At 39.3% G+C, this 17,664-nt stretch overlaps 1 protein-coding gene across 3 annotated transcripts in view; it reads left to right on the top strand.

The window, feature by feature from the left end:
- Positions 1-234: 234 nt before the first annotated feature.
- Positions 235-17,664, top strand: part of KNTC1 (kinetochore associated 1) — an 86,785-nt gene continuing 69,355 nt past the window's right edge. For all 3 annotated transcript variants that reach the window (XR_009534482.1, XM_060118250.1, XM_060118252.1), the window contains exons 1-15: positions 235-323; positions 2,678-2,848; positions 7,722-7,842; positions 9,575-9,690; positions 10,580-10,658; positions 11,229-11,306; positions 12,198-12,232; positions 12,477-12,587; positions 13,401-13,494; positions 13,848-13,900; positions 14,114-14,229; positions 14,580-14,634; positions 15,162-15,260; positions 17,230-17,273; positions 17,375-17,440. Coding sequence is in view for 2 of the 3 variants with exons in the window: in XM_060118250.1 (XP_059974233.1) it covers positions 2,720-2,848; positions 7,722-7,842; positions 9,575-9,690; positions 10,580-10,658; positions 11,229-11,306; positions 12,198-12,232; positions 12,477-12,587; positions 13,401-13,494; positions 13,848-13,900; positions 14,114-14,229; positions 14,580-14,634; positions 15,162-15,260; positions 17,230-17,273; positions 17,375-17,440 (1,196 nt within the window). In the remaining variant the exon portion in view is untranslated. The remainder of the gene's footprint in view (positions 324-2,677; positions 2,849-7,721; positions 7,843-9,574; positions 9,691-10,579; positions 10,659-11,228; positions 11,307-12,197; positions 12,233-12,476; positions 12,588-13,400; positions 13,495-13,847; positions 13,901-14,113; positions 14,230-14,579; positions 14,635-15,161; positions 15,261-17,229; positions 17,274-17,374; positions 17,441-17,664) is intronic.

The following is a 17,664-nucleotide window of genomic DNA, read 5'->3' as shown; positions in this document are numbered from 1 at the left end:
GTAGCAACGCGGTTCGACGGTGATTGGTTGTTCTTTTGAAGGGGGGGTTGTGAGGCCGGGGAGCGGGGCGGGGCCTAGAACACACCCTAGCATGCGCAGCTCGGATATCGGAATGGGTGGAATTTAGGGTGGGGCGACTTCCTATTTCGATTCTAAAGCAATCTTGGCCTCCACTGGCCGCCGTAAAAGGGGTTGGGCTTGGTGTTCTCCCGCCAATTTAAATTTGTGGCATGGACCCTAAAGAGACTAGGAACGTCTGTTGGAGCTCGGAAGGGGAGGGTACGATAAACTTGAGTGCTCCTCTTTAGTTTCTTCAATTACAGGTGAGGAGGGTGAGCCGCGCTGCTGTAGGGAGCTGGGGGTGGATTCAGGTCGAAGTAGCAGAGGCCTCAGCTCAGTTCAATGTGTTTTCCCCTCAAGACGCTGGCGGGAGAGAGCTTGGAGTCGGTTCTTGCTGGCCCCGGTGTCCAGCTGAGAGCATTTACGCGTGGAGGCCTAACTGAAACTGTTTCATTTCGTTTAATTCGTTAATCTGTTCACCCAGCACCCAGAGGAATCTCAAATCGTTAATCACGTCATGTCACTGGTCTGCTTAGTATCTTTCCCTCCCTAGCCCTGAGGATGAAGCTCAATCTTGTAATCAAGGATTCATTGGCTCCACCTGTTCGTTTAGCGCCTGCACTTTTCCATTCTTGCTGTGGCCGGGCAGCCGCCCCAAACTCATTCCACCCTCTGAGCCTTTGGTACTCGGCCTGCATCTTTGTTCCCCCGAGCTTTACATAGTCGGCTTCTTGATATTCGGGTCTCAGCTCAGATGTCATCTCTTTCCCTTCCCAAACAGGTCTCTCTTATGCGCCCCTCCCCGCCCCCATTCATTTGAGTTATTTGAGTATTTTTAATTCTGCGTTTACTTATTTTTTCGTAGGGAGGCAGTATAACAGTTAATAACTGGCATAAATTTGAGTCTTGTCTAGCTACATCATTAACTCGCTTTAGGTGACCTTGGCTGTTTACTTAGTCCCTGACTCATGTTTCTCAGCTGTAAAATGGGTTGCTGTGCAGATTAAATGAGTGATGCATTCCAACTATCTTGCCTACTCAATACCGTCTTTATTTTATTTTTGTCTATCCTTCGTACGAGAATATAAATTTCATAATGACAGGACCTTTACTGTCTTCTTCACAGCTGTATTCCCAGCTCCTAGAACAGTGCCTGACACGTAGTAGGCATTCAATAAACGTTTGTCAAATGAGTGAGTTTGACAGACCTGGGAGGCTGATGATATTTCTCTATTTTTACAGATATGGGGCTCTGAGACCCATAAAAGTATTCACTCCAATCAGTCTTTTTTTTTTTTTTTTTTTGCGGTACGCGGGCCTCTCACTGTTGTGGCCTCTCCCGTTGCGGAGCACAAGCTCCGGACACGCAGGCTCAGCGGCCATGGCTCACGGGCCTAGCCTGTCCGCTGCATGTGGGATCTTCCCAGACCGGGGCATGAACCCGTGTCCCCTGCATCGGCAAGCAGACTCTTAACCACTGCGCCACCAGGGAAGCCCTCCAACCTGTCTTAATCTCCTCCCAACTCCCACCCAAACACAGCCACTAAAATCGTGTGTTCTAACATACTTTGTTTTTGTGCCCTTGCTTACACTCCTAGTAAGAACTCTTTTCCTATATTTAAAAAGCTTCTGTGACCTTAAATTTCTAACCCAAATGTTACCTGCTTCCATGGATAACAGTAATGAATTAGATAACACTTAAATTGAGTGCTTGCCATGAACGAAGCATTGTTTTGTGAATGTTTGAAACTCATAGTGACCTTTCCAGCTACATACAACTGTATTCCTATTTTATAGATGAGAATTGACAAACAGAAAGGTTAAGTTACTTGCTTAAGGACAGCAGCTTAGTAAATGTGAAAGAACATCAGGTCAAAAATCATTTCTTCCCTGTACTGTACCTTCCAAAGATTTAAAAACATATTTCTGCGAGCACTTACCAAAACAACTATAATTATTTGGTATTGTTCCCCACTAGTCTTGATCCAAGGATTGTTTTCCATTTTAGTATCCTATGCCCACCCATATCCAATGAAATGAGTTATATATAAGTCCTTGCTGATGAGATAGTTAAGTGACTCGAAAGGTTACAAATATACTCTTTGGTCCAGTCAGAAACCTAATGCAATTTTTTCTTCCTCTCCTTAACATTTTCATTTATTGTATAACAATACTGGAAACATGAATGGACTTTTTTTTTTAAGTTCATCTGGAACCTTACCATTCTAAGATATCCCAGACAGTCTGACTTCAGAGCCTTCACTATTTATTGCTATATTGGTTAAATGTTTTTTCCAAATGAAAACTTGTTATAATTTCAGCTAGGCACACAAAATACTAGAAGCTCTAGGACAGATTGGTAAGATTGGAATTGTTTCCTTGTGTCCCTAAACCAATATGTTCTTTTCTAGGGATAACCATAGCTCTAGTTCCATGTATCTTATTGATCCAAAGTGTCTAGTGACCACAGAAATCACATAAAGACAGAGAAGTCTTTACTTATTGATGTGTGTGTGTATATATGTATATTTGGTGGGGGGGTGATAAAGCATTTTCATTTCCCAAGGAACTGGAGTCTATACAATAAAATTTGGCCTAATTTTACATGTTGTCACAGGGAAGGCAGTGGTTCCTGTCTCAGGAAAACAATCTCAGAAACATGTGGAATGATATTGAGCTGCTAACAAATGATGATACAGGAAGTGGGTACCTAAGTGTTGGTTCAAGAAAAGAACATGGAACTGCTTTATATCAAGTAGATTTACTAGCGGAGATCTCCTCCGAAAAGGTAATGGTTATGACGCTGTTTTCATTCACAAAATTTTTACTGAGTGTTTAGTAAGACTAGTAGCCATGTGGTAAATGTTTTATAAATGAGTATAGTCCTTTCTCAGGGAATCAAAAGTTCAGTATCAGATCACAGGAAATTTCCATCTGAATTCCCCCTGCATCACGTTATGGTCAGTATTCCAAGCCTGAATTTTTCATAGCTCCTCTTGACATTTTAGACATACAGATGTATATAAAATGATACAAAGAATATCCACCACCAGCTTAGGAAGTAAAACATTACCAATAGAACTGAAGCAAGCCCCTGGAGCCTGCTCCTGATCCCAGGCTCTTCTCACACTCCACCCCTGAGTTAAGCACTCTACTGAGGTTGAGATTATCCTTTCCATGAATTTCTTTCTATATTTTAACTTTCTTCTTTTAATAACTATTCCACCATTCTCACACCAGGCTTGAAACCTTATTCTCTGCCTTTTATGGAACATATTGCTCTTAGGTTTTTTTTGTTTGTTTGTTTTTTGCGGTACGGGGGCCTCTCACTGTTGTGGCCTCTCCCGTTGCGGAGCACAGGCTCTGGACGCGCAGGCTCAGCGGCCATGGCTCACGGGCCCAGCCGCTCCGCGGCATGTGGGATCTTCCCGGACCAGGGCACGAACCCGGGTCCCCTGCATCGGCAGGCGGACTCTCAACCACTGTGCCACCAGGGAAGCCCTGCTCTTAGTTTTTTATCTTTGATTCGCTTTCTCAGTAATTTGCTTTTGATAAAATTTTGATGATCGTGGTAAACAAAAGTTTCTTTTAGAGAAAGTGCAAATGATCTTCTCTCACAGTATTATAGCCCAGGATTCCTCTACTTCCCATAGTAAGTTAATGTAATGTTTAATTCTCTAATTAAGAAAAAAAAGTGTAGGGCTTCCCTGGTGGTGCAGTGGTTGAGAGTCCGCCTGCCGATGCAGGGGACACAGGTTCGTGTCCCGGTCCAGGAAGATCCCACATGCCGCGGAGCGGCTGGGCCCGTGAGCCATGGCCGCTGAGCCTGCGCGTCCAGAGCCTGTGCTCCGCAACGGGAGAGGCCACAACAGTGAGAGACCTGCGTATCACAAAAAAAAAAAAAAAGAAAGAAAGAAAGAAAAAAAAGTGTAAAAGAAAGGAGAAGAGACCAGACAAGATTTATATTTTCTAGGGCTAGAAAGGCAGGGCCTCCTCTGGGGAACCTTATTCACAAATGACCTCAAGTGTAAGCTTTTGACTTTTCTTCAAATGAGCATTCAGAGACACTGGCCAATAGGGATTTAAAAAAAAATCATTCTTCATTCAGCTTGTATCCTGTTGTCAGCCTTTACTGCTTTGTGGCATTTAAAAGTCACAGAATTTATAATTTTTATGAGTAATACAGATAAATTGTGTTCTTTGGCATTAAATTGTTTATTTGTTAAGGCAAAAGTGTAAAGAATACCATAAGTTCTGTAATGAGAAAGTGGTATTTCTTTATTTTTTTAATATTACCAGCAGCCTTAAAAGATGGAAGTGGCCCCGGCCACTTGATCTCTGAGGGCTCCTGTTGAAAAATAATAATGTGTATTGAGCTTTGAATTCAGTTAACAACTAAAACTCCATTTGTTATTAGCTTGGGGCATTACTTGCAGCAAATGCTATGTTCGCAACCCATGCTAGGCCCTTGGTAAGGTAACAGTATCTCTTCTTTTTAGGATCTTTCCTTAAAGTTAGGCAGACAGGACACAAGCAATAAAAGATATCTATCTAGATGTGCAAGTCAGTATATGAGAACTACCAAATGAATGGTACAGACAGTAAATGCAGTAGGAATTCAGAGGATGGAGAGCTCACTGTGGGTTGGGACAATTTAAGGAGTATTTCATAAACTAGCACCTGACTTGGGCCTTAAGAAAAAAAAAGGGGAAATGAAAGCACAGCTTACCAAAATATGTGGAATGTAGCAAAAGTAGTGCTTAGAGGGAAATTGAATGCATGTATTAGAAAAAAAGAATGATCTAAAATCAGTAATCTAAGTTTCAAGTTAGGAAACTAGAAAAAGAAGATGGACTTCCCTGGTGGTCCAGTGGTTAAGACTCCATGCTTCCAATACAGGGGGCACGGGTTCGATCCCTGGTCAGGGAACTAGATCCAACATGCCGCAACTAAGACCCAGTGCAGCCAAATAAATAAATAAATAAAATATTTTTTAAAAGAAAGAAAAGTAACAGGAGAGCAAAAATTAATGAAATTGAAAATAAGAAATCAGTGGAGAAAATCAATGAAACCAAAAGCTGGTTCTTTGAAAACATGAATAAAATCTATAAGCCACCAGCCAGGATAACTAAGAAAAAAGAAGGAAGACACAAATTACTAATATCAGGAATGAAAGAGGGGGCATCACCACAGATTCTGTGGACATTAAAAGGATAATCAAGGAATATTATGACCATCTCTATGCCCACGAATTTGATAACCTAATGAACTGGACCAAGTCCTTGAAAATCACACTCTGCTAAAACTCACACAAGGAGTAAACAACCTGAAAAGGTGACATACTGTTCGATTCCAACTCTATAACATTCTGGAAAATGAAAAGACAGTGAAAAAAAGATCAGCGGTTGCCAGGGTTTGGGGGTTGGAGGGGAGGTTGACTAGGCAGAGCACAGAGGATTTTCGGGTAGAGAAAATATTCTGTATGAGACCATAATGCTAGATGTGTGTACCACAGAATGTACAACACCAAGAGTGAACTATAATGTAAACCGTGGACTTTGGGTGATTATAATGTGTCAATGTATGTTCATCAGTTGCAACAAATGTATCGTCTGGTGAGGAACATTGACAATGTGGGAGGCTATGCATGTGTGGAACACGGGGCTATGTAGGACATCTCTATAGTTCCCTTTCAATTTTGCTATGAATGTAAAGGTGCTCTTAGAAATTAAAGTCTTGGGAATTCCCTGGTGGTCCAGTGGTGAGGGCTCTGCACTCTCACTGCCAAGGGCCCAGGTTTAATCCTCGGTTGGGAAATTAAAATCCCACAAGCCTCCCGGCACGGCCCAAAAAAGTCTTAAAAAGAAGAGGGGGAAGAGCAGTCCAGGCAGAGAAAACAGCCTGGGTAGACCCCTAGGACGTGTAGCACCGTTTCTTCTTTGCGACACTTTGGTGTAACTTTTCACTAGTTGAAGAAGCAAGTTAAGAGTATAAGCGGGATCAGGACTTCCCTGGTCGCGCAGTGGTTAAGAATCCGCCTGCCAATGCAGGGGACACGAGTTCGAGCCCTGGTTCGGGAAGATCCCAAATGCTGCAGAGCAACTAAGCTCGTGTGCCACAACTACTGAGCCTGCGCTCTAGAGCCTGCGAGCCACAACTGCTGAGCCTGCATGCCACAACTATAGAAGCCCGCACGCCTAGAGCCCTTGCTCTGCAACAAGAGAAGTCACCTCAGTGAGAAGCTTGCGCACCACAACAAAGAGTAGCCCCTGCTTGCCGCAACTAGAGAAAGCCTGCACGCAGCAATGAAGACCCAATGTAGCCAAAAATAAATAAATAAATAAATAAAATTTATTTTTAAAAAAAAAGAGTATAACAGGGACCAGAATGTAGTTTTCAAAAGTTACACCTGCAGAAGGTGACCATTGAAACAGGTATAAAATGAGCTGATTGGCTTAGTTTGTCAGAGAAGATTAAGAGTAATTAACATTTATCCCAGCATATGCTACAGGCAAGGTTCCCTTCTAAGCCCTTTACATGAATTAATTCATTGAATCTCCACACCAGCCAGCGTTGTAGGCATTATTATTATTATTATTATTCCAGCTTTACCAGAGAGTCAATTGAGGCATTTGCTTGAGATTACTCAGCTAGTAAGTGACAGCATTCTCAACTACTGAGCTATCCAACTGCTTCAAGATTGTGTGTGGAGGGCTTCCATGGTGGCACAGTGGTTAGGTACCCACCTGCCAATGCAGGGGACACGGGTTCAAGCCCTGGTCCAGGAAGATCCCACATGTCGTGGAGCAACTAAGCCTGTGCACCACAACCGCTGAACCTGTGCTCTGGAGCCCGCGAGCCACAACTACTCAGCCCATGTGCCACAACTACTGAAGCTCACGTACCTAGAGCCCGTGCTTCACAACAAAGAGAAGCCACTGCAATAAGAAGCCTGCGCACTGCAACAAAGAGCAGCCGCCGCTCACCACAACTAGAGAAAGCCCGCGCACAGCAACAAAGACCCAGTGCAACTAAAAATAAATAAATTAATTAATTAAAGAAAAAAGATTATGTGTGGGAAGCTCTAATCAATAGACCCTACAAACAGGAGACTCATATTTGGCTTACATTGTGTTTTTTCAAATGTTAACTTAGTTGCCAATATTTAAAAATTAGAATATTTCACATAAAGATCCAGATTTTCTTGGTAAATTGGAAGCTGTGGCCATGCCAGGATCGCATTTCCACAGGGCATTCATCTGGCTGACTCTGTGGGGCCTCGTGTCCTCCAGTTCACAGTACCCCTCCCTGTTGTTTCCCAGACCCTGAGACTTTATGCCAGTATTGGTTCATTCATTTATGTTAATGCCTGCTGGCTTCTCCAGGCATAAGCTCGGCCCTTAGGAAACAAAGACTTGTACTTTCGAATCCTTTGCCCTGTTCTAGCAACCCTGGACTATTTCCTTGTTCTAGGCTCTGAACGGATTCAAGATATATCATACAAAGAAAAGCTTGACTAATTAGGTATATGGGCTAAAGAAAGAAGGCCTATCAAATGAAGTTTTAAACTTGGATGATTGTGACTATGGTGATACTATTGATAGGTATTGTTAAACATGTATAAAAATGTTTTATTTTAGTCCTGCTTTTCCCTCCCACAGGCCTCATTAAATCCAAAACTACAAGCATGCAGCTTAAGTGATGGGTTTATTATTGTAGCAGACCAATCAGTGATACTGTTGGACAGTATTTGTAGATTGCTTCAATTGCATCTTATATTTGGTAAGTCTAATGTAATGCAGTAAAATAAATTGGAAGTCAACGATATCTTGCTACTAATTTCTACGGTATTGCCTTTTCTTTACTCCAATATTTATGACTTGAAATTACACTAATTTCAAGAAATTAATCTTGAGTGCCTTGTGTTGAGTACCAGACAGAACAGGTACTGAGATGATCCCTTCTCTCGATAAGTCTAAGGAAAAACATACATGGAAAGCAACAATTTATTTACGTGGTTTTTGTGTTAGAATGCTATAGAAAACAGTTGAGCCCAATTATGTTTAAGTTCCTGAATCTTGTACATAATTTCAATACCATCAACAGATAATTTGAATACTTTTAGCACTATAAAAAGTTTTTTTAAAGTACTTATGAATTAATTCTTTACTGAGTTAAAGGGCTTTAAGTGTGTATATGCAAATATGGACTTCAGAGTAAATTAAGGGACAGACAAGTCAGTGATTATGCTGGAAAATAGGTGATAGTATTATGAAATTTTGAGAGAAAGATGGTTATTGAAGTGTTTGCGTAAGAACAGCTGAAAATTAATTAATTAATCATTTTTAAAAAGAACGTAGATGAAAAGGAATTAGAAGGCATGCACATAAGAACAAAATCTTGATCACAGTTTGCAGGAGAGAAAACCATATTTTGTGGAATCTTAACGCATCTACCCTGATAGGTCCCCAAGATTCACAGTTTCACCAATGAAAAGTGAGGCTGTGTTTACATATAATACTTTTTTAAAATAAATTTGTTTGTTTATTTATTTATTTATTTTGGCTGCGTTGGGTCTTTGTTGCTGTGCGTGGGCTTTCTCTAGTTGCAGCGAGTGGGGCTACTCTTCGTTGCGGTGCTCAGGCTTCTCATTGCAGTGGCTTCTCTTGTTGTGGAGCACGGGCTCTAGGCACGTGGGCTTCAGTAGTTGTGGCACGCGGGCTCAGTAGTTGTGGCTCATGGGCTGTAGAGCACAGGCTCAGTAGTTGTGGCGCATGGGCTTAGTTGCTCCGCGGCACGTGGGATCTTCCCGGACCAGGGCTCGACCCGTGTCCCCTGCATTGGCAGGCGGATTCTTAACCACTGTGCCACCAGGGAAGTCCCTACATATAATACCTTTGTATAAAGATATTTTATATCTTTATAAAATATCTACTGAATAATTTTAGTTATAAGCAATTAATATGTTACTGCTTTTATCTCTGAGTCTTACCCTCTCGGTCTCCATGTCGTTCCCCCTGGCCTTCTTGCTGTGTGCAAACAATAACTTCCTCACCTCCTTCAAGTCTTTGTTCAAATCTCACCTTATCAAAGGGGGCTCTCCTGAGCACTCCACTTAATACTGCATAGCTCTTCTGGGTTCTCTTTCCCTGCTCTACTTTTCCTTTTTTCCAGAGAATTTATCACCTTTGTGTATGTCATACAATTTGATTACTATGCTGACTGTTTATCATCTATTTCTGCCTTAGAATTTGAGCTCTATGAAGGTGGGACTCTTGTTATTATTCTCAGATATATGCAAAAGACCTAGAACAGTGCTTAGCATATACTCAGTGCTCAGCAAATATTTGTTGACAAAGAGTCCGTAGCATTCGTTTTTACGTTAGTCACTACTTTCATGAAATATTTAAAAGAAGCTTAAAAGAGTTGACTTTTAATAACAAAATTTGCAATATTTTGTGTTGAAAATAAACATTTTCTGAGGAAGCTTGTAACTTTGACTTGAAACTTTCAGATACTGAAGTGGATGTGGTTGGCCTATGTCAAGAAGGAAAGTTTCTTCTGGTTGGGGAGAGAAGTGGCAACTTACATCTTATTCATGTAACATCAAAGCAAACATTACTCACCAATGTAAGACCCTGTTATGTTTTTCATCTTCATTATCTAAATTCTAAATTACCTTTTAGACAGCTAAAACTCTAGCAAAGCATTACTTGATTTGTGGCCTAAAGTAAAAGAATAATGTTTCTTTACATTGAATTTAAGAATCATACCTTAGAAACTGTCTGAAAAAAAAGTGCACAACCTAAAAGTTGAGAATTATGTTTTATTGGGCGGACTTTCTGAGAACTTCAAGCCCAGGAGGCAGCCTCTCAGATGCTCTGAGAGACGGCTCTGAAGAGGTGAGGGAGGAGCCAGGATACATAGGAGTTTTGCAAGGTAGACCAGGTAGTCAGAACATCAAAAGATTACTGTTAAAGAAAACCAGGTATATCAGGTTAATAAATTTAGCGTTTTCTATGTATGGAAGATGCAAGAGTCTGGGCTCATTGAAATTATTCCTTTGATGTACACCTTTGCTGTCTAGGGCCAGTATCCTGTGCTTTTCCATCCTGAGTCCCCTCAGGATGCACAGTTGGGAGTTGCTGCAATGGCTGATGGCTTGACAGTGGGCAGCCTGTTTATCTCCATTCTGAGTTCCCTCTTGGCTTGATGGTCGCAGCATCCTTTGTTTGCTAATATGGCAGGCAACATTTTTCATCCACAAAACATATGAAATAAATGCAAAATTGAAAAAGTATGGTTTGAAGATAGTATACTTGTCCAAAACAGTTTTGTATTGAAAATAAACATTTTTGGAGGAAGCTTGTAAATAGTTTTCCATTTGAAAACTAAAATGTTTGGAATATAGGCAGAATTATTGCTAATGGTAATTGATATCCCTAGAGTTTAGAGAATATATTCCTTGACTATAATTTTCTGGGTTTAATTTTATCATTTGAAATTGATTTGCAATTAGGCTTTTGTTCAGAAAGCTAATGATGAAAATCAGTGTACTTACCGGAATCTTGTCATTGAGAAAGATAGTTCAAATGAAGGTAAGTGTTTTTAATTTCTTTTTTAATGTCTTCCTATTAATACCCAGTCAAAAAATCAGATTTATAGTTAATATATTATGTAAATTAATTGGTGATACCTACACAATGTTAAAACTTTCTAGGGATGCAATTAATATTATTTAAAAAAACAAGTTTTTGATTTTAGCTCTTTTCAGAGGCTTAAATGTACTCTTCTTAAGTTTTACAGTTTTGAGAGTTCTATAGATTATGAGGGAGACATAATATTCTTTTAATATGTTCTTATGGGTTTCAGTGTATTTATCATATTTCTTTTTAACAAATGTTAACTGGACCTTAATTTATTTTGATATATGAGTTTCTTTTTTTCTAGCAAATGAAATTTGGTTTATAGAAGTTTCAAAGAAGTTAACATTGTTTTTGCAGATAAGTTACCAATTCTTTGTAAATAAGCTTTGTATTGTTACTGTGTTATTTTATTATTAGACTTTAAATGAGCAAATGCACATACTTTTAAGCTAGATCCAGACCCTGGTTTAAATTTTATATCATGTGCCTTTTAAAGAAGCTGGCTTGATTTTATTTTAATAGGTACCTATTATATGCTGCTTCTTACAAACAATGGATTTTTTTGTATTACAAACCTTCAGCTTGTAAAAATTCAACAAGGTAAGTAATGTATTATTTTCTTATTACTGATTTGCAGCAATATTTCTTATTAGTTTTCCAGGTAAATTTTAACATAGACTCTTTAAGAATATTTTAGTTTAACTACATTCTATGATATTGGGTATACTTTAAAGTATTTGTACTATACTTATTCTCCACAGTTAGGGCTACAACAGAATCTGAAGAAATATTTATTTATAGCCTTCAAGGACTTTACAACTTAGTTGGGGAGACAGGAGTTACGCTAACATGGTAATAAATGCTTTTTGATGGAATGAATGAACTTGGAAACTGAAATGATTTTGTAAGTGTTAACAATACAAGGCAATAATCTAGAGTGTGTGCTAAGTGAGTGGTGTGGACCATACATCCCTCTGAGCTGGCAGAGATTGAGGAATTGATTCCGGGCATGTATTCAACAAATATTTTTTAAAGATCTACTCTGTGCTAAGAATGTGCCAAGTTCTGGGGATACAATGAGATTTAAGATACAAGGTTCTCTATAGTTTAATGAAGGAGCCAGACAAGTGAAACAGCTCTTCCAAAAGGGAGTGCCAAGTGATGAAGACTTCACAGGTAGGACTTCAGAGCTTGAATAGGAGAGTTGGAGCAGGGAGAAGAGCATCTTAGGAAGAACCTTTTAAGGGAAGGTGTGGAGAGACACTGTAGGGACCATAAGGCAGCCTCGCTGGTGCCCTGAGTACGACATGTCATCACAGTTTATTTCATTGGTCAAGGGCAAAACTGAAAAGTCACCAGCACCTTATGAATTTCTGACCAGTGTTCCTCTCACTAGATTGTATATAATTTAACCTTGACACAAAAGGGGAGATTCATATGTATTTTATAGGTTATAGTGTAAATTTAGCCTACTTTCTCTTTTTCATGCAGCTATTGAAAAGGTAGACTTCCATACGGCAAAAAAGGTAAGAAGACAAAACCACATTGTCTTCTTGAAACTTAGATTTAATGTCAGTTTAGGAAAGTGTTTCTGCATAATTGTCTAATGGTTGATATTTTGGGAATTAACATGAGAAAACATTTTAATAACATTCCTATTTAAAAAAATACATTTATAGCTATTGATTTAAACTGACTTTTTATCAGTCTTTCCAAGGAATTTGGACTATGGAGCATATATATAACATTCTTATTTTTTAAATCTTGCAGTTACAAGGACAAATCAAATCCAGTTTTATTTCTACTGAAAATTGTCATACCCTTGGTTGTCTCAATCTTGTGGCTGGTGATTTAGCAAGCGAAATCCCTGTGATAATTGGGGTAATTCCTTTTTTTTAATAAAATTTTGGGCTTTTTTCTGAAATGTTTCTTCATTAAAACATAGTTTTGGTAAAGTTACGTATTAATTTGTAGTGTATAACAGAAACAGGGAAATTATAAAATGAAGGTCATAAAATTAACTCAACAAGTAAAACTAAGTCTCTGTGTTGGAAAAAATATTGCATCTTTATTTTCACTAATCTCTACCTGACATTTAGCATGTCTTTCAATTATGAGTGTAGGCAAAAACAACAGCAGCAAACAAAACATCTAATATTATATTCAAGGAGTAGGCAAAAATTCTATATTGAATTACATTATTACAGCATTTACAACATTTTTACTTGCCAAATTTATATAATATATTAAGAAGCAGTCACTTTTCCCCGTTTTGTGTATCTAGTTCAGTATTTCATCAGGGTTTCAAATAATTTGAAATGAATACTTACGAATCATTTTCAAATATTAGTAGTTATTTTAATGAAAATACTTCGTCAAAGGTTATCTATATCTTGTAATGCTGGAGGAGGTCTTGAAGCTTACCTGATATCTCTAGAGTGAGTTGCCTGAATATGCCTCCTCCTTATTAAATGTTCATGTGGTTAACAGTGTACAGCAGGAGTTTGCTGTTTTTTCCATTCTGTTCTGTTGAAAACAAACTAAGAGAGGAACTAGATGGTAAGAGCTAGCTGGGCTTGAATATATAAGTATATTTTGAAATTAGTCACATGTACAACTTAGATGTTTCTACTTGGAGGAGAGTTCAGATCTAGACCCAAGTTTGTAACTGACATACTATTTTCACTTCTATAGGGAACTGGTGATTGTGCATTCTCAAAATGGGAACCAGATTCTTCTAGGAAAGGGATGACCGTTAAGAGTGTTATTGATGCAGAGATTATTGAAGGTAAAATCAGTTAATGAAACTACTTTTGGTACTTGTGAGTTGTCGTTTTCATGTCAGTACACTGAGTCTGGCATATGAGCCATTTTACCAAACCTTGGAAACAAGCCAGCTCAGTCTGATGATTGTCCATGTATTTGGCTTCTTAGCATGTTGCAGTTGTTACTCTTCATTTTGGGAGGTTTTATGTTTTGGTGATCCTCCATAAAAGTAGAGAAATGGGAATAAATGGGAATGGGAACTTCTTTTTTAAGTGTAGTTCTGCCTTTCCATAAATACGTTAGTTTACTATTTTAAATATGGCTATATGTAACCCAGAAACATAGTCCTTACACACTTTGTTTTCTCTTTTGTAGGTGCAAAGAAGTTCCAGCTGATAGACAATCTACTTTTTGTTCTTGATACCAATGTATGTTTCTGATACTTCCCCTTAAGTATTTTCACTTGGTGTTATGTTTAACAACAGAAATTTTGTCGAACTTAACAAAGACAAGGACTTTAGCCAGGGTAGATTACTACCTTGTGTAATGTGCTTTATTTCAGTTACATATCAAAAGATAGATTCCAAAATGTAAATTTTTAGTCGTTAAGAGGACGTATCAATGAAATGTCTCTTTTGCAGAACGTGCTGAGCTTATGGGATATTTACACCCTAACTCCCATATGGAACTGGCCCTCCCTTCACATAGAAGACTTTCTTCTCACCACAGAAGCAGATTCGCCTTCATCAGTCACGTGGTACATTATGACTCTCATATTGATCTCCCTTCTGTTAGAACCAGGTTTCTTGCCTGGTTCTGTTCAGATCATTTCTTATGTGTTACATTCCAGATAACACTGTGAACAGACTGACAGGGTAAAGACCATTTCATTGTTAGCCAAATTCATTGAGAACAAATAGGCAACACAAAAACCTCCAAGTGAATGTGTTAGAAAGAGTGTGAGTCTGGGCCATAAACATTCAGAAGTCAAGTTCAGTATCTTCTGTGTGAATTAATTTTAACTTTTATACAAGGATATCACTTTGACTTAGCTTATGTCTAGCAGTTGGCTTCTTTGATTCACTTAAACCTTCTTTTCTCTTTCAGGCAAGGGATTACAAATCTCAAGTTAGTGGCTCTGACAACTACTACTAATAAGAAGGTATTGGAAAATTTATATCACATTCGTCCCTATTATGTGTTAGAAATAGCATTAACATAAAAGTACTAGTTGTTAAGTAGTACTCACAGCATATTAGCTCTTAGTTCACACAGGTACTTGACAGATCAGAAATAACCCTGCAAAGCTCTTTTTTCTCATTAAAAAAAAAGGTATAAATCTCAGCTCCACATTTTAATTGGAGCATTTCAGGAATAAAAATGTCTATAAGAAAATGTTTATTATAGTGGTACTTATGGAGTTCTGGTACTGAGGAATTACATTTGCCTTAAAAACAAATTGTAGAATGGACTCCAGGTACGTGGATTTTCATTTAACAGATTTAAAAAAGGTAGGATAGAACATAATTTTCTATGTAATATTTAAATAATACAGTAACAGATTTACTTATTTTTTGCACTTAACTTCGTATCAAGTGTTTTAATCTATGCCCTGGATTGTGAAGTGCTGTCTTGTGCTCATAGGTTTATATTGACCTAAGACATTAATTGCTGTCCTATTTTTCTTAGATGAGAAACCTCATGGTCTATTCATTACCTATGATGGAAATACTATATTCTTTGGAAGTATCTAGTGTTTCTTCTCTGGTCCAAACAGGAATTAGCACAGTAAGTTGATGTGTATTTTGAACTAATATATTTTTTTATAATTGAAAAAAAATAAGAATAACTAAGCTAAGCATGAATGGAACCTAGTGCAATACCTGGATAGATCTCAGGTAAACCATATTTATTGTTATCAGAAGTCCTCAAATATATTTACAGGAGATCAGTCTTCATTTAAAAAGAAGGAAATTAATCAAATAAAACATCAGGGGCTTCCCTGGTGGCACAGTGGTTGAGAGTCCACAAACCGATTCAGGGGACACGGGTTCGTGTCCCAGTCAGGAAAGATCCCACATGCTGCGGAGCGGCTGGGCCCGTGAGCCATGGCCGCTGAGCCTGCGCGTCCGGAGCCTGTGCTCCGCGACAGGAGGCCACAACAGTGAGAGGCCCGCATACCGCAAAAAAAAAATAAAAAAATAAAACATCAGTCAATTGCACATTCAATTTTCTTGTCTCTCCACAGGAAATACAGATGATTTTTAATTTGGGGGAGGTTATTGCTTGCTTTTTTTTTGGCCGCTTTGGGTCTTCATTGCTGCGCACGGGCTTTCTCTAGTTGTGGCGAGCGGGGGCTACTCTTCGTTGTGGTGCGCGGGCTTCTCGTTGCGGTGGCTTCTCTTGTTGCAGAGCATGGGCTCTAGACACGTGGGCTTCGGTAGTTGTAGCACTCAGGCTCAGTAGTTGCAGCACACAGGCCCTAGAGCACGCAGGCTTCAGTAGTTGCAGAGTGGGCTCTAGGTCACACGGGCTTCAGTAGTTGTGGCTCGTGGGCTCTAGAGCACAGGCTCAATAGTTGTGGTGCATGGGCTAAGTTGCTTCGTGGCATGTAGGATCTTTCCAGACCAGGGGTCGATCCCCTGTCCCCTGCATTGACAGGCGGATTTTTTTTTTTTTTTTTTTTTTTTTTTTTTTTTAATTTTCGGCTGCATTGGGTCTTCATTGCTGCGGGTGGGCTTTCTCCATTTGCGGTGTGCGGGGGCTACTCCTTGCTGCGGTGCACGGGCTTCTCCTTGCGGTGGCTTCTCTTGTTGCAGAGCTCGGGCTCTAGGCACGTGGGCTTCAGTAGTTGTGGCGCACGGGCTCTAGAGCGCAGGCTCAGTAGTTGTGGCGCACAGGCTTAGTTGCTCTGCAGCATGTGGGATCTTCCTGGACCAGGGCTTGAACCCGTGTCCCCTGCATTTGTAGGCAGATTCTCAACCACTGCGCCACCAGGGAAGCCCCTGTTTTATCTCTTTTTATATACACACATTGTATTTTTCCAAACCATTTGGAAATTACTTGCAGACATCATGACCTCTCCTAATTTCAGCGGGTATCTCCTAAGAATTAGGCCCACAAAATTTAACATTAATGCAATACTATTATGAAATATGCCATCCAAATTCAAATTTTACCAATTGTGCCAATTACTTGAGAACTTTTTTTTGTTCCTGACCCAGGATTCAATCAAACATCACGAATTGAATTTTGTTGTCATGGTCACATGGTAGTCTACTTTAATCTCTAAAACTTCCCTAGTCTGTTTTTGTCTTTTCGGACATTGACATTTTTCGAGTCCTAGCCGGTTGTGGGGTAGAATGTCCCTCTATTTGGATCTGTGTCTCGTCATGATTAGATTCGTGCTAAGATTTTTGGCAAGCATCCTGCATAAGTGATACTGTGTCCTAACTGCATCACATTAAAGGACTCATGTCCACTTGTCCTCTTACTAGTGCTGTTAAATTTGATCACTTGGTTAAAGCAGTTCTGCCAGATTTCTCCATTGTAAAGGCACATTTTCCCCTGTATAATTAGTAAGTAATTTCTGTGGTGTTATTTTGAGACTATGGGAATATCCTTTTCCTCACCAGTTTTTCCCAGTAATTTTAGAATCCATTGATGGATAATTTCTGCCTAAACCAGTTGTTACTCTAGTAACTATAAAGTGAATTAATTCTATATTTCAATCTTAAACATGTTTTTGCTATTGTAGGATACCATATACCTTCTGGAAGGAATTTGCAAAAATGATCCAAAGTAAGTCCTGTTTTGTTTATCAGATAAGTCGTTAAATAATAACAGTTAAAATTTACTTACTGATGTTAAATGACAAGTGTCAATATTAAAACTTTTCTCAGACTGTCTGAAGACTCAGTCTCTGTTTTAGTACTCAGATGTCTTACAGAAGCTTTGCCAGAAAACAGGTAACTACTTGTGTTTTGTTTTTTTTATAATTTATTTTATTTATCTATTTTTGGCTGCACTGGGTGTTTGTTGCTGTGCGCGGGCTTTCTCTAGTTGCAGAGAGCAGGGGCTACTCTTCATTGAGGTGTGCGGGCTTCTCACTGCAGTGGCTTCTCTTGTTGTGGAGCACGGGCTCTAGAGCGCAGGCTCAGTAGTTGTGGCACACGGGCTTAGTTGCTCCGTG

Source organism: Mesoplodon densirostris, chromosome 15, assembly GCF_025265405.1.
Source record: "Mesoplodon densirostris isolate mMesDen1 chromosome 15, mMesDen1 primary haplotype, whole genome shotgun sequence".
Taxonomy (NCBI): Eukaryota; Metazoa; Chordata; class Mammalia; order Artiodactyla; family Ziphiidae; genus Mesoplodon; species Mesoplodon densirostris.
This window is presented reverse-complemented; position numbering and strand designations above follow the sequence as displayed.